Raw genomic sequence first — 16,166 nt, forward strand, 5'->3', positions numbered from 1 at the left:
TAGCACACAGTGGACGAGAAAACTAGAGATGGGGAGAAAGAGAGAGCTCTGCTAGCTGTTGTGGTCAGTTGATATATATAAAACAGGCACCCCCAGACTTCGGCCCTCCAGATGTTTTGGACTACAATTCCCATCTTCCCCAGCCACTGGTCCTGTTAGCTAGGGATCATGGGAGTTGTAGGCCAAAACATCTGGAGGGCCGCAGTTTGGGGATGCCTGATATAAAATAAAAACAGGGGGCTCCTGCACCTTTGTGTAGAAGCTCCCTCTTCTGAAATCCCCTCTGCTACACATATCTAATTAAAGGGGCAGGAGTCCTGTCCTCTTTTTCACATCAGCACCGTACTGCTATTTTTCACCCCAACCAACTTCCCTATCCCTGGAATGGAGCCCCTGAGAATGTTTAGGCCTTCAACGTTATTTTTTAAAAAAATAGAAACCCCATTCGCCAGCCCTGCAGTAGATGAAACAACTGTGCACACCTACTAGCTGCCCCCTCATCCCTGCTGCTACATTTTCACTCTGAACAAATGTATTCATCCTGCTTTGAGAATGGAGAGATCAGAATGTGGGGCTGTGGTTATGGACAGGAGACCTGGGAACAGGGGAGAAGAGGCCCTGTAAATGAACTGATTGAATAAACATTTCTCTTCTGAATTTGCTCATCTCTCTAGTGTCGATGTCTTTGATCAGCACAGGTCCAGGGGAGACGGAGCTCAGAATCTACGGAGGGAGGGGCTACCAAGCTGTCTCCATTTTGGGGGTGGGATTCAATCACAGCCCAGCCACAACTTAAGTCAATTTGGGGAAATAGGAGCTATTCACAAAAACAGGATCTGCACAGGAGTGTCAGACTTAATGATCTCCAGCAGGTCTTGCTCCCGTGAAGCAGATGCTGAGACTGCTGGCGGACACCTGCCAGAACGGGATTTTCATTACTCGTTTAACAGCAGCCTGACATGCTAAACTAGCGGGAAGGGAATGAGCTCTGCGGTAAGGACATCTGCTCTGCATGCAGAAGGGCCCAGTGCTCATTCCTAGCACTTCTAGGCAGGGTTGGGAGAGACCTCTATCTGAAATCCTGGAGAACCACTGCCAGCCAGCCAGTGCTGAGCTAAATGAACCAGCGGTCTGACTTGGCATAACACAGCTTTCTTTATCCCTAAAAAAAGAACAGGGCGACACTTTTCGTGGCAAGGAGCGAAACAGGATCCCCTGCTAATGTGCTGCGGATCGAATGGCTGCAAACAGCGCAGCTGCAGTTGTAGGTTCGCAAGAAGGCTAAGAGCACGGATAGATCTGACCAAAGGTTTATCTAGCCTGGTAGCCTGTCTTGTGTGCATCAACAAACCAGGTGCCCACAAGCCAAACCCAGAGGAAATAGCCCTACCCTGTTGTTCTTCCACAGGTTTTGAGCAGCTTATTGCTTCTGCAAATTTTTGCAATAAGCAAAAGTTATTTGCTTATTGCAAATCTTAAAAAATGTAGTAGAAACACTGACAACTGGGAAACAGTGGCCTGCGAGCGCTCCAGTTGGAGAACAGCCTTTACCAAAGGTGTCGTGGGCTTTGGAGAAACTCGATCTCGGGACGCAAGGGAGAAATGTGCTAAGAGGAAGGCATGCTTGGCAAATTCACACAGTGATCAACTCCCGCCTGGAAACCAATATCCCCACTGTGGAAGGACGTGTGGATCCAGAATTGGATCCAGAATTTTAACAATTTAACATTGTTAAAATTGTGTTCATGGAAGACAATCTTTTTTGGCTACGAGTGATCGCCAAAGGAGAAGATTGCTTCTGAGCCTATCTGTGTTGGGCTGGATACTGTCTTTTAACAACCTGTAATGCAATTGGCCGTTTAGATGGGCTCCACCTCTACCATCCCTGCCCTTTCGTGATGCTGGCTGGAGCTGTTGGTCTGCAGGGTGCCGGAGAGTTTTGCTCTTCGTGCTTTTGTTCTCAGTGCTTCATATTGTAGTTAGCTGAAACCATGGGGAGGAGGGTCATTAGGTGATTTGGCACAAGGGGTTTCCAGTAAACTAATGCCCAGCTCTGTTCGCTGAAACATCTGAATTGGGAGATGCTGTGCATGTCCTAAGCTGGTACCATACCTGAATGCAGGCTAGTTAACTGGAGCTCAAGACAATGCGCATGGTTCCTCTTCCTCATTTATCCTCACAACTACTCCATGTGGTAGGTTAGGCTGAGAGTGAGTGACTGGCTGTCCTGAGGCGATTCAGGGAACGCTGTGGCTGAATAAGGATTTGAACCCTGGTCTCCCAGGTCTTAGCCCAGTGCTCTAACCATTGCACCACACTGCCCCATACATATGACTACCCTTCTGCCTGGCTTGGAAGCTATAACTAGTATAAAATTTAGCTACTAGGGTGCTCAGGCGGACACCCAGCTTTACACATATTACAGTGGCGTTGAAAACTCTGCACACTACTGAGCCAAGTTCAGTGTTCTGCTGCGGACATGTAAAGCCCTCAAAAACTTGGGAACAGGATACCTAATACCAGAACACACTGGTTTTTAATATATTGAGGAGATCCTGCTGGAAAACCTGTGGATTTTCACTTGTTGATAATGGAGAAGTGGGCCTTTTAGGGCCTTTTAGATGCCCTCCCTTATGCAGTGACCCCCCCTAAAAATAATGTTTAGGGGTACTCTCATTTTCCTATTCATATTGAAATACTGCCCCTCAATGAGGCCAAACTTAGATTCACAAAATGTTTAGGGATATGCGTCCCCCTGCATCTCCCCAGAGACAAAGCACTGCCCTTATGTAATTCATGGACACAGAAAATCATAAAAGCCTGGACTGAGACGCTTTAATTTTTAGTTTACCCTTTTACACATTGCTCTGTTTCCTATAGTTTTGTTGTTTTTTACTTAGCTTTTAGGAAATTCTGTTGAATGCACTGTTTGCACTTTTGGTATACATATAAATATTAGGAGGGATAATTTTTTAAATAAATAACTTGCAAACCCTTTCCCCGGAGAAACCTCGTTGTTGTGCTGTTCATTCCCCAACAGAGGAAATACAAAACAAGACAAACTAAATCTCATATTTTATTAGAACAGGTAAAATAAAACAGCCAAGTGGAGAGTGCGAGATACAAGCACAGAGGCCTTCCTAAACTTCTCTCTATCCTTCCAATTTCAGTACAGATGTTGTTGAAGTGAACATAAGTGGAGAGAGTGTGAAACAGGTGTTCAGCAAAGGGCAGAGGCAACCCTCTCGGTGACCTTCCTGTGACTTCCCTTCTCCCACAACTCTGGCCAACTGGCAACGCAAAGGGACCATCTTTTCTAACCAAGCACAACTGCCTTTAGTGAGGCTCATGCAGTAATAAATCCACCTGCTACACAGTCTCAAGACAGACTTGCTATTTGTCGCTCACAGGACAGGACGAGACCAAAGTGGGTGGAATTTGCAGAGCAGCAGATTTGGGCAGAATGTTAGACCCTTCTCAACTGTAAAACGTGTTTTGTATGTGGGGTGGTCTGCCTGAGGAGTTAGCGGGCTCTCCTACATTGCAGGTGGCTGTCAGCCAGGAATGGCATAGTTCAGGGATGGGGGTACCTTTTGACTGCCGCTCCCATCATCCCTATCTCTTGGTTGCACTGACTCCGGCTGATGGAAGATGGAGTCTAACAAAATCTCTGGAGGGTCAGAGATTCCCCTTTCCTGCTGTACTTGCAAGTTTCCTGTTCTGAGCAAGGATGGACAAGACGACCTCTAAGGACCCATCCAGCTCTAAATTATCTTGTTCAACCTGAATCTCTTTTTCTTTAAGGGTTTTACTGCAACAGACCTTCTACATTTCACCACCTAAGGGATGAAGCAGAAAATCCATTACTGGCTCCCCAAGTGTTTCCCCCCCCCCCGCTTCACTTTAAATAAATTACAGGTCCACTGTGAAACAGTGATGTTATGGAGGCAAGGCTTAATCATTTCCAATGAACCATTTCCCCAATCTAAATCACACGCACCTGCTGCTATTAGACCTGCATATGTGGGGCAGGCAGGGAAGATGCAGGTACAGTGGCGCCTCACAAGACGAATTTAATTCATTCCGCGAGTCAATTCGTTTTGTGAAAAATTCATCTTGCGAATCGCGGTTTCCCATAGGAATGCATTGAAATTTCTTTTTTTGCCCATAAGAATGCATTAATTACATTTCAATGCATTCCTATGGGAAACCACGATTCGCAAGACAAATTTTTTGGAAAACGAATTCATCTTGCGAGTCACCATCAGACGCATTCGTCTTGCGAAAAATTCGTCTTGCAGGGCATTCGTCTTGCGAGGTACCACTGTACCTGCATTTTCACCCACTGTGGACCTAATCCAGGCATAGGCAAACTTGGCCCTCCAGATGTTTTGGGACTACAACTCCCATCATCCCTGACCACTGGTCCTGTTAGCTAGGGATGATCTGGAGGACTGAGTTTGCCTATGCCTGTAATAGCAGCTATAAGAGGAGGCCTTTGGGGGGGGGGGGGAATGACACAACCCCGCTGTGTTTAAGCCAGTTATGTGTACACAGCCATAGTCTACCCAGCACATACAGCTTTGTACAAAGAAATGAGGATGAATGTTGAATAAATAGATCATCTGGAGGAGCCTAGCGGTGATTATGGGGGTTGGACTCCTACAGAGTCACCAACTAGCCATGCCAACTGCAGGGGTGAAAGAGATTTTGCCTGGCTCTCAGCTAGGGAGAAATTGCTGAGCAACTCAACCGTGGATGCACTTTGGGTGCGTCCAAGTTCCCTGGCATCAGGAGCTATGCCAAAGCACAAGTGGTAAAAAGCATTTTAAGGTGGAGGGGTGGTAAAATGCTGCTTCCAGACTTCCAGTTGCCCATTCCTGTTCTAGGTGGTCAGCTGATACACCGCTCACCTCTGAGTGCAGGAAGATCAGAACCGGAAACCTTATTGTCAGTTGTCAGTTAACTCGTTTTGTTTTGTTTTTTATTTATGTACTTAAACCTGTGTGTGTGTGTATATATACATAATTTATTCTGTGTTTGTCTAATGGTTCATTTCTGCCATTTACTGACATGCTCTGTATTTCGTATACAAGCAAACCTCGGTTCCCGAATGCCTCCGTTTTGGAACGTTTCGGCTTCCGAACGCTGAAAACCCGGAAGTACTGTAACTGTTCCAGTTTTCAAAATGATTTTCAGAAGCCAAACGGCTTCCGAGCCACATTTTTCTTCCCCCCCCATTCAGGGGCGTACCCAGGATCAAAACTAGGGGGGGGGGCAAGCCATGGTCGTTCAGGGGCAGGGCCAAGGCACGGGAGGGGAGGGGCCACAAAGTGAGAACATGGGCGGGGCTACGGAGCCCAGGTGAAACTGACTCTGGGAAGAAGTTTCATCCTGGGCGCTGCCCTGGGGGAGAGTGCGTGTGTGCGGCCAGTGGCGTCGCAATAGGGGGGCGGGGGGCCTCGGGCTCCACTTTGTGGGGGGCAGCGCGGCGCCCCCTCGCCACCTCCACCGACGACTGCCCTGCCTGAGTAGGAGGAGGAGAGGGAGGGCTGGCCAAGCAGCTGCGCGCTCGAGTGGGGTTGGGAATGCCGTCGGGCCGCGGCTGGCAGGAGCAGTAAGTGGTGCCGCCGGGGCTGGGCTGGGCTGGTTAGTGACGTGGCTTCCATGCTGACCTCACGCTGGAGCTCAAGGAGGGGAGGGAGAAATGGAGAGGAGGAGGAAGCCGTTTCCCTGTCTCTATTGCTCCTCCTTTCCCTTCGCACGGGTCCCTTCCTTCCAGCGGCATCTGTAGCCTTTATGTGCACGACATACGCCCCGCCCCCTGGCGGCGTGCCTTCTGATTTGCTGCCCCGGGCAGCCAGAAGGCTAGCGATGCCGCTGCGCCTTGCTGAGCTGCTTCAGGCTCTTCTTGTGGGTCCCCAACGCGTCTCCAGCTCAGCTGCAGCCACCGTGAAGCAGGACGATTCAAAAAAAATTTTGCTTCTAGGGGGGGCAGCTGCCCCCCTGCCCCTTGCTGGGTACACCCACACCCCCATTGACTTTGCAGCCAGCCCATTGATCCTTGGTTTTCGAACTTTTCGGAAGCCGGACGGTCTTCTGGAATGGATTAAGTTCGAAAACCGAGGTTCCACTGTAGTTGTTTTGCTTTGGGCCCCGCTCCTTGTGGAAAAGCCAACTCAGTCAACTCAGTCACTCAAGCAATACACTGGATTTGGTTCTGAGAGGCGAAATGCAGCTGGGTTGACCCTTGTTGCACCTCGCATCTCCATGCCTGCTCTACCTCCTGCCAATTCCCCCACTTCATCTTACTCCACCACCAAAAGCTTTTGCATGTAGGAGTTGAGCCATTTCTGCCTCTCCATGGTTCTCAGCATCTTGCTTTTCTCCCTGAAGGCGGCATCATCCGCTAGCACAATACTTCGCTTCCCTACCCAACCTGGGACCCAGCTGGCCTGGTACAGCGCCACCTTCTGGCCCTTAGGAGACGGAGATTCCTGTCTTGCTGGGCCCCACAGGCGGGACTTCCTGTTTTGCCCTTCATCTTCATTGTCCTCAGCCCACGGGGTGGTGACATCTGAGGACATCCACTTGAGCATCCAGTCACGCAAGGTAGTGGATGGGATGCGGAGGCTCCAGGGAACAAGGGCTCCTTTGAGGTCAACGATGCCCCCTGGTGGAGGATACTGGGACACTTCACGTCTCCAGAGCCTGCTGGGAGAGAAAGTATAGGAAACCTGAGTTCTCCAGAGGAGGGAACAAGTAGATTGGAACCGAGGAGGCATCCCAATATTGCCTTCTGAAGGAAGCACAGCACAAGTACGGATCCCCCTAAGATCTTGCCCACACAATGTGCAATCTCCAGAAAGCCACCCATGTTAGCCTGTTGCAGCAAAAACAAGCCTTTTGGTGCCTTAATAAAGACTAATTATATTTATAAAGATCTAGGCTGCGTATACAGAATACATTTACAGCGCACCCACCCAAAAAGTCCCTGCAACTGTAGTTTATCCCTCACACAGCTACAATTCCCAGCCCCCTTCACAAACTACAGTTCTTTGACGAGAGGGGAGTCAGGTGCTTTTAACTCCTGCTGCCCCTGACCATTGGCCATGCTGGCTGGCGCTGAAGGGAGCCGCAGTGCAACAAATGTGAGCTCTGTGGGTTCCCCACCCCTGCGCTAGGAATTTGATATACTGTAACCTGGCGGCTGTTAGTTGGTGGGAAATAATGGAAGCTTAATTAATAGGCAGGAAGTGGAGTGAGAAACCCATAGTCTCAAGCCTGCTGGAAGAAACGTAGGAGGCACCTCCACCAGTAAGGTGGAGAGTTCAGATTCTGGCGGGTGCATTGCTGGCTCAGTGTCCGCCTTCAGCATTCTGTCTCTGTCAGGCAGATTCCTCCAGGATGCTCTCAAGAGAGGGAAGGAGGGGACAGGCATTCCCTGCTGTTAATTCCCTGTTCTGTTCAACTGCTCAACTAGACATCTGATAGACTTTGGGCCCCTCCAGACATCTGTTTTATTGTGCATTCTCATGAGGCAATAAGGTTGGCCATGCACGGTTCTGCTTTCCATTCAGTTTGTGCCTGCAAAAGTTTTGGGGTGGTCATATACTGCTTTGTCTACAATCATTAATAATCCCATAACCTGTTGCTGGGATCCCATAACTTTCTTTACCCCAAACAGTCTGGTTTATTTTTGCCCCACTTTTGTCGTGCGGGAAAACAATATTGTGGTAGCATCGAGGAAGCGTTTGCAGAATGACAAATAAAACGTGAAGAGTAAACCCACAACCGACACATTACAATTGTTTCAGGAACATGTTGCAGAATACACCCGCAATAAAACACCAGTCTGGAGAGGCTCCTGTTCTCTGTGCCTTTTTCAGCTCCCTTCTTCAAAACCGTCATTCCCTCCATTACTTATGTCCAGGCTGTGAGTTTCATCGTTTATTCGGACAAAAACAAAGCACTGCCTCTGCAGAAGAGGGAGCTATTGTGGACTCAAGGAAACTGCAAAGTTTGCACAAGTCCGAAAACAACTTTACAGATGAAACTCGGAAAATTAGAATATCGTCAAAAAGTGCATTTATTTCAGTAATGCAACTGAAAAGGTGAAACCAATATATGAGATAGATGCATGACATGCAAAGCAAGATACGCCAAGCCTTTATTTGTTGTAATTGTAATTATTTGTCGTTAGGCGGGTCAAATATAAATGGAATGTAATTAATGAAATGTAATAGCGATCTTAAGGGGACCCAGGTGGCGCTGTGGGTTAAACCACTGAGCCTAGGGCTTGCTGATCAGAAGGTCGGTGGTTTGAATCCCTGTGACGGGGTGAGCTCCCGTTGCTTGGTCCCAGCTCCTGCCAACCTAGCAGTTCGAAAGCAGGTCAAAATGCAAGTAGATAAATAGGAACTGCTACAGCGCGAAGGTAAACGGCGTTTCCGTGCGCTGCTCTGGTTTGCCAGAAGTGGCTTTGTCATGCTGGCCACATGACCTGGAAGCTATAAGCTGGCTCCCTCGGCCAATAATGTGAGATGAGCGCGCAACCCCAGAGTCGGTCACAACTGGACCTAATGGTCAGGGGTCCCTTTACCTTTACCTTTTAATAGCGATCTTTATTTTTGTTTATTTTTGTATTATTGTAACTATTTGTTTTATTACTGTGGAATTTCCAAAAGAAAGCATTTGTAAAAATAAAAAATAAAAATAAAAAATAATAAGCTGCATTACTGAAATAAATGCACTTTTCGACGATATTCTAATTTTCCGAGTTTCACCTGTAAGGGGGGAACATACCTAAGGAGAAGGTAACCTCAAAAACAGGCCAAGGACCGAGCATGCACAGTTGCTATGAAATACTGAGAAGCAGTTGAGGATGGGATATGAAAATATGGGGTGTTGGTGGTGGAGAAGATGGCCTCGAATCTTGAACAGAAGCCTCCACAAACACTGCAACATTTTGTTGCAGGCCCCACATGACTAAGCAATTGGCCATTACATTGGAATCCATGCTGAAGAATTCCACGGGCAAATTATGGACAAAAATGGTGGAGCTAGTCCTTAAATCAATAATAGAATTGTGGCTTATTTGAGCTCTTCCAGACAACCTGTTTGTTCATCCTGGTTTGTCTGCAGGGAGATTGGACAACCTTGACTATGAACCTTCATCCTGAGTTGTTTGCAGGTTGGTCACATGGCAGTTGTGTCAAAGCAAGTGCCGCCACCCCTCTTCCCGGTGCATTTTCCTGCCACTTTCCTTACTGCAAAACATCTGATCTTTTGGGTACGGGGGTTTGTTGCACAAGAAATCTCAATCAACTGTAACTGTGAGACACGAGTCCACAGGTATGTGAGTGAATCTCACCTGAAAATCTCGACAGTCTGGAAGAGCCCTAAATCTTTCCAACTCTAGAACCTCTCATTATACTTTGAAACAAAACCCCCGCTCCATCCACATTCTGCTTAACCCTTCCCAGTGCAGCCCCTCTTTACCCTCTCCTGCAACGTCAAACTTCTCCCTTTGCACCTTCTTGCTGCCTCTTCTGGTTACAGAAGTGTACAGTGTTGTCAGTCTGGTTTGTGAGCTTCCTGCAGCCATTCTAAAACTATTATCTCCCCCAAAAAGGATAAAGAGCCAGTATTTTCTTTCCCCAGCCTGACTTGGAAGAGAAAGAAGCAACCAACAGTTGAAAAAGTGAGAGAGGAGGTTCCCCAAAAGGCAACAAAAGGTATCCCCCATTTATTTCACTACCTATATTGGGATAGTCAACTTGGTTCCACCAATATGTTGAATAACTACAATTCCTATCATCCCTGATCATCGTTCACATTGACTGGGACTGATGGGACAAGGCTACACTGGCTTCTTAAAAACTATTCTGGGTGAAGAACGTTCTCCTTTCCTTTCCCAATCCCCTTCTCTGCCACATACTCTTTTGCAAGACTTTGCTCATGTTACTAAACTTTAAATGCACACACACACACACACACACACACACACATACCAACCCTGCCCAATCTTGCCCACTGTAAATCTGGTTCAGATGGAGAACGGCTATCATGGTTTTTAACAGATCTAGAATGACTGATGGAAAAGGTGGTCAGGGGGAAAACCCCACACAAAGAAAAACCCCTTCAACTTACCTGCCTGAGTTGTGCATCACAGCCCCTGAAGACAGCAGCAAGCAAGAACTGAGAATGACTAAAGTGGCCCTGGGACTTTTGCAGGCTCCAAACGCTGCTTCCATGGCTCCTGAGGTTAGGAGGGAAAGACAGGGAAAGGGATTGGTGTGTGAAAGGGCCAAATGTCACCCCGCTTCTGGGCAACACCAGCAGGCTCCCACCCCTGGATTCCTTACCTATGTATGTTGGTGGCACAACACAGGGATTCTTGTATCCCAGTTCTCTGTTTCCTGCCTCCAGCAATCTCCCTCTGGCGAATTTATACCCCTCTGCCTCTGCTTGTGACATCAGCACAGAGGGCAAGCGGAGGCGTCTGGGGTCCTGATCAATGGGAAGGCAGGGTGATGCTTTGAGGCGGGAAAAGATGGAATGGATCGGATCGGAATGGGTTGCCCCCGTGTCACTAATAAAAGAAAATAATGAGGCACAGCAAGGAATGGGGTCAGAATATGGACTGTGGAGGGGGAGAGGGAGAGAGAGGGTTTTTAAAAGTGTGACTGAGAGAAATAAAGGACGGGTGATTAAAGATGATGGAACTAAACAGAAGGATGGAAATGTTATTGTGGGGGATAGTGGGGAGACTTCGGTGAGAACATATTGATGTTAAAAGTCCATAGGCACAGACAGAGTGGAATTTTTAGTGCAAAAGAATTACAGGTTTAATATGCATTTGTGGTGTGTTTGTCCTGCGATTTCTTCCGTTTGGTCTGGGACTTCTACGCATAGGATCAGGAGGTTTTCTTTTGTCCCGCTGAAAACCTTTTTGAACTTGTGCCTAGAAGTCAAGGAGCAAACGGAAGTGTGTGTATATGGAGATGATGTGAATGTTAACAAGACAGGGAAATTAGGCTGGTTGTGTTCTTCTCATTATCAGAGCAATCTCTATCGGATCCCCTTGACCCTACTTGGAAAGGTCTCATTCAGCACCACCACTAATGAAACTTGCTCCCACACTATGGCGTGACTCACCGCTTGGTTGTCGATGGAGGGTGGGCGGTTGGGTGGTCTCACTTCCCTCCGGGTCTCATTAACACGAGGCTCGCTAAAACGCACGCAAACAAGTTGCAGTTGATGCGACTGAGGGTAGGGCAAGGAGATGGGCCTCTGCGTTGGGCGGTGGAAGAAGTGCATCCTGGGTCACAGCAACTCTTGAGAAGGGACTGTGCATCAAACTCAAGTTGGAGCGCAGGCATGAGCCAAACATGGCCTTTGGTATTCATCATTAGGCCCACCATTTCCACGGTATTTACAAGAGGCAGTAGTGCTGCTGTGATGCACACATACCTCACAAGTGTCCCGGAAAAACTGGGACATCCCATTTTTTATTGCGAGAGAATGGCAGCCATTTTGGGCGCCGTGACCCTGCATTATTTTGTGCTGCAATTTCCCCTGGGGGGGGAATAAAAGTGCTTTTTTCAGGGTTGCGATCTTGTGTGGCACCACAAAACACACGCTTTTGGGTGCTGTGTCTGAAAAAAAAGCAATTGGGGGAGGGGTTGCAGTGTGAAATTGTGCAGCGATCACATGGTCACTGTCCTCTTGTGACAAAAAATGGGAAGATGGTGGTCCAGTTTTTGCTGTTCAGATGTTGGAGGGTATGTACATATTGATTGAGGTCTGCTCCACCAGCCTGGTTGAAAGCAATTGTTGTTTGGGGTTCCTCTTCCAGGACTGTCTCCATCACCAGCAATTCTACTTGGCTGTGACTGAGGGAGAAGAAAGATGTACTCCATCGGTCAGGCTAGCTCAGGCATCCCCAAACTGCGGCCCTCCATATGTTTTGGCCTACAACTCCCATGATCCCTAGCTAACAGGACCAGTGGTCTGGGATGATGGGAATTGTAGTCCAAAACATCTGGAGGGCTGAAGTTTGGGGATGCCTGGGCTAGATGCAGCCTTCTCCAGAAGTGTCCTCTCAAAGGGCATTCCACCTGGCTTCCCCATATGGGCCTAGCAGCTGAAACCAACTGCCATTTGGCTTCTCCTCTCCCATTCCATCAGCAGCCATCCAACCGGGATTGTTTAATAACTGGCTACCAGAAGAAAAGGAGAAGGAAGATGGACACACCATGCTTCTAAAGCACCTGACTTCCCCCAAGTAATCCTAGGTACCTCCGTTTACCCTTCACAAAGCTGCAATTCCCAGAACCCTTAACAAACTACAGTTCCCAGGATTCTTTATATAGTAAAAGAGCAAGGCCTAAAATGGCAAAGTTCTTCCCACCAAGAAGAACTTTGATTTTAGCAGGCCTGCTGAATTGCCAGACTGGAAGCGAAGCAGCAGTTCTGTACAGTGGTACCTCAGTTTAAGTACACAATTGGTTCCGGAAGTCTGTTCATAAACTGAAGCGTTCATAAACTGAAGCGAACTTTCCCATTGAAAGTAATGGAAAGTGGATTAATCTGTTCCAGACGGTCCACGGAGTACTTAAACTGAAGCATTCATAAACTGAAGCGAACTTTCCCATTGAAAGTAATGGAAAGTAATCCGTTCCAGACGGGTCCACGGAGTACTCAACCTGAAGCGTACTTAACCCGAAGTATGAGTGTAATTGGTTCTGGAAGTCCGTACTTAATTTGAAGCGTACTTAACCTGAAGCGAACTTTCCCACTGAAAGTAATGGAAAGTGGATTAATCTGTTCCAGACGGGACCGTGGAGTACTTAAACTGAAAGTACTCAAACCGAAGCGTACTTAAACCGAGGTATGACTGTATTCCCAAAACTGAAGAGATTCAGCAGTGCTCCTCAATTTATGCCATGGGTCCACAAGCAGAACCCATATTTCAATCCTTTGCATTTGCTGTGGAAAGAGGCAGGAGCTTCTGGTTCTGGGGGAATACAGGGTCTAATAACAGCAGCTTAATTCACGGCTGCTTCCTATCTACAGATACAGTATCTAGATATCTAGATATGAGGTGTACCTGCTGAGGGCATGGGACCATACATTTAAAAGGACCTGGCGGATTAAGAGAGGAGAAGGTGTGGGGAAGAGCAGACTCTGGGTTTTGTCAGTGAATATCTTAATCAGACATTCAGATCCCGACTTTGCTGGAGGGAGCACAGCGAGGCGTTGTTGTCGCTGAAGTGAAGTTATCAATAGCGCCTCAGCTGCCAGCACTGACCCCAATGCGGCTAATTGGGCGTTGGGATCAGAGATGCAGAGCCAGATGCTCAATCGCTTTCGTAAATTAACGGAGCCGGGCACCCACCCCCACCCCCGGGTGCCCAGGCCTCTCAGGCGTAGGCAACGTTTTCAGAGGCCTTGGAGAGTTGAGAAAATCAAATGAAGAAGGTTCCAAGAGCTCTGGCCAGGTAGTAGATTAATTTTTTAGAAAGTTTTCCATTTGAAAATAATAAAACAAATTCCAGTAGCAATCCAGTTTTTAGAAATCCAGGACAAGGCCCTGTTTCGGTTTATTCTTGATCAACTCTAGTTTCATAGTTTCAAGGTCAAAGCGTACTATTCATGTTTCTCTCTCGAAAACAGGGCCTTGTCCTGGATTTCTAAAAACTGGATTGCTACTGGAATATGTTTTATTATTCTCAATTGAAAACTTTCTAAAAATTAATCTACTACCTGGCCAGAGCTCTTGGAATTTGATTTTCTCAACGCTTTCAGAGGCGGCACTTGACTTTTATCCCAACACAAACAAACAAACAAACAAACAAACAAACAAACAAACAAACAAACAGAAAGACATGGAAGTCTCAGCCTGTAGAGTTAAGGGGGGGTCTAAACATTCCAATATAAAAGCAACACAGGCCCCTCGCAGATGTGAAGCAGATGCTGGCAACTAGATTGGTGTGTGTTTTGCGCAAGAGATGTTCGCCTGAACTTGAGAAGGGTTCAGTCATGGGCAGGGAGATCGCCCATGCAATGCCCTGAGGTGGGGGGGGGCTTTTTATTTTGCCACCTGAGGCAAAAGAGCCAATGGCCACCTCACAAATCAGGCTATGGTGGTTGTGTCCTGCCTGCACAGCTGGAGGCAGTAATGTTTCTGAATTCCAGTTGCTGGAAACCACAGGGGAGGCGAGAGGGTTCTTGTGGTTCTTTCTGAGAGTTTCCCCCCAGGGATCTGTTTGGCCTCTGTGAGAACAGGATGCTGGACTAGATGGGCCATTGGCCTGATCCAGCAGCCTCTTCTTTTGCCCTCATGATGTACAGTGTAGCACCTAAGGTTGGCTAAGTTGTTTTCGATGCCCAAGGCAGACAACCCTGCAAATGTACAGTATTTCCTTCGCAGCAGAGATGGGGGAGAAATTTGATTCGGTTAGCATTTGAAGGGCAACCTACCATACATAACCTGCTCTTTCTGAAATGATACGGGATTCAAAATGCCATCCTTTGAAAACTGTGCTTGTAACTCAGTTGTCCAACCAAGTAAAATGTACAAAAAAGAGAGAGGGTAAGGTGTGCCTTTAAATGCCTAACATGCAAGAATTCTTTTTGTTAGGAGGAATTGCTTAGCAGAAATCAATATATTAGGCAAAATTGCACACGAACACATTTATACAGTATTAGGAGAAATTCGCATTAAAATGCTGATAAGTTTTGAAGAGAACTTAAACGAAATGCAAACTGATGCGCAGAACTGAATTTAAGACTGGGAAAACGAGAAAACAGAAATGGACAGACTCACCCATCCCTGCTTGGCAGCAAAAATCCAGTGGATTGTATTCAACGTCAGTCATAGAATAGGCCCATTGAAATTAATGGCCACAACTAATTTAGGCCCAATCATTTCAACCATAGCTGCCAAGTTCTCCCTTTTTTTTAAGGGAAATTCCCTTATGCTGAATAGGCTTCCTCGCAAGAAAAGGGAAAACTTGGCAGCTATGATTTCAACACATCTAGAATTTAGCTGGATACAACCCAGTAAGAATAAATTAAATAAGTAACAATTTGCCACCCTTTCATAACACCAAAGAATCTGCCGACTCACTCTATCCAATGGTTGGACTGGCCACGCCTGCAATTCACCTGGAGGACTATCTGCCCTGTTTTCACGCAAGTTACGTAAGGGTAGGAGGTGGACAGAACACAGAGAGCAAGACTAAGACCATATTTATTGGGGTTGGAGGAAATGCTGTTGAATTCAGTGAGACTTCTGCATGAACAACTTTAGGGTAGGGGTTTTCTGCAAGATCTGTTGGGGAGATGCAACAGTACTTACCTAGCCGGCATTTAAATTTGTTGCCACTTTCCAGGACAATAAAATAATAATAATAAATTATTCCTCAAGACATTTTAATTCAGTGTGTGTGTTTTATTGCTGCTGTTTTGCACATTTGTTTGAGCTTACTTTTTGTTAACCTAACATTGATTTTTATCCAGGCGTTTTTTATTTCCTGCTCTGCTGTTTATAGATTTGGCAGGGTGCATGTGATTTGATTTTGTGGCGTTTATAATTCCACCCCCCTCCCCATAAGCCACGTGGAACATGCTCGAAGGACACGGGTATTCATTTATCAACAAAAAAAGACAGAAAGAAAAGAACTGAACTCTTGTGCTCACTTACCAGAGAGTAAGTCTTCTTGAGTTTAACTGCAGGACTTACTTCTGAGTAGAGATGTCTAGGATTGTCCTAGAAATACCGTATTTTTTAGGTGAGATGGATTTACACACACACAGCCAATTCAGGTTGCACAATGAAAGCTGATTTGGCACTCTTTGACAACAAAAATCCCCGAAACTGCATTGAGTTAAGGGTGCTGAGAGAAGTTAGGAGACGCCAATTCTCCTCACAGTTATGGCTCACAGTGAATCCCTGTTCACAGGGACCTCTGTGAACTGTAGCTGGGTGTGTGTTGTGGGGTGACTCCTGACAACTCTCAACACCCTTCACAAACTCCTGCTCTCAGAATTCTTTGTGGAAGAAGCCGCGACTGTTTAAAGTGGTATCGTAGTTCTTTAAATGTTAGGAGCGTGTGTGGCCTGAGTCTTTCCCCCTTTAAATATCCTTGTCTGCTCCT

At 46.9% G+C, this 16,166-nt stretch overlaps 1 protein-coding gene across 1 annotated transcript; it reads right to left on the reverse strand.

The window, feature by feature from the left end:
• Window positions 1-6,308: 6,308 nt before the first annotated feature.
• PTH2 (parathyroid hormone 2) lies at window positions 6,309-14,837 on the reverse strand. The gene is made up of 4 exons (XM_035136736.1): window positions 14,834-14,837; window positions 14,572-14,610; window positions 10,153-10,210; window positions 6,309-6,711 (listed from the first exon to the last, which is right to left on the reverse strand). Exons 1-4 carry the CDS (start codon window positions 14,835-14,837, stop codon window positions 6,309-6,311), a joined length of 504 nt encoding a protein of 167 aa, XP_034992627.1.
• Window positions 14,838-16,166: the final 1,329 nt, after the last annotated feature.

The sequence above is a fragment of the Zootoca vivipara genome, chromosome 13 (genome assembly GCF_963506605.1).
Source record: "Zootoca vivipara chromosome 13, rZooViv1.1, whole genome shotgun sequence".
Classification (NCBI taxonomy): domain Eukaryota; kingdom Metazoa; phylum Chordata; class Lepidosauria; order Squamata; family Lacertidae; genus Zootoca; species Zootoca vivipara.

Excerpts from the sequence above, each read along its gene's own strand:
- PTH2 (XM_035136736.1), bottom strand. Across the intron at positions 10,211-14,571 it reads TTTTTTGTACATTTTACTTG|TCATTCTCAGTTCTTGCTTG; the intron begins GTTGGACAACTG and ends GGGCCACTTTAG. Across the intron at positions 6,712-10,152 it reads GTGATGCACAACTCAGGCAG|GCTCTGGAGACGTGAAGTGT; the intron begins GTAAGTTGAAGG and ends CTCTCCCAGCAG.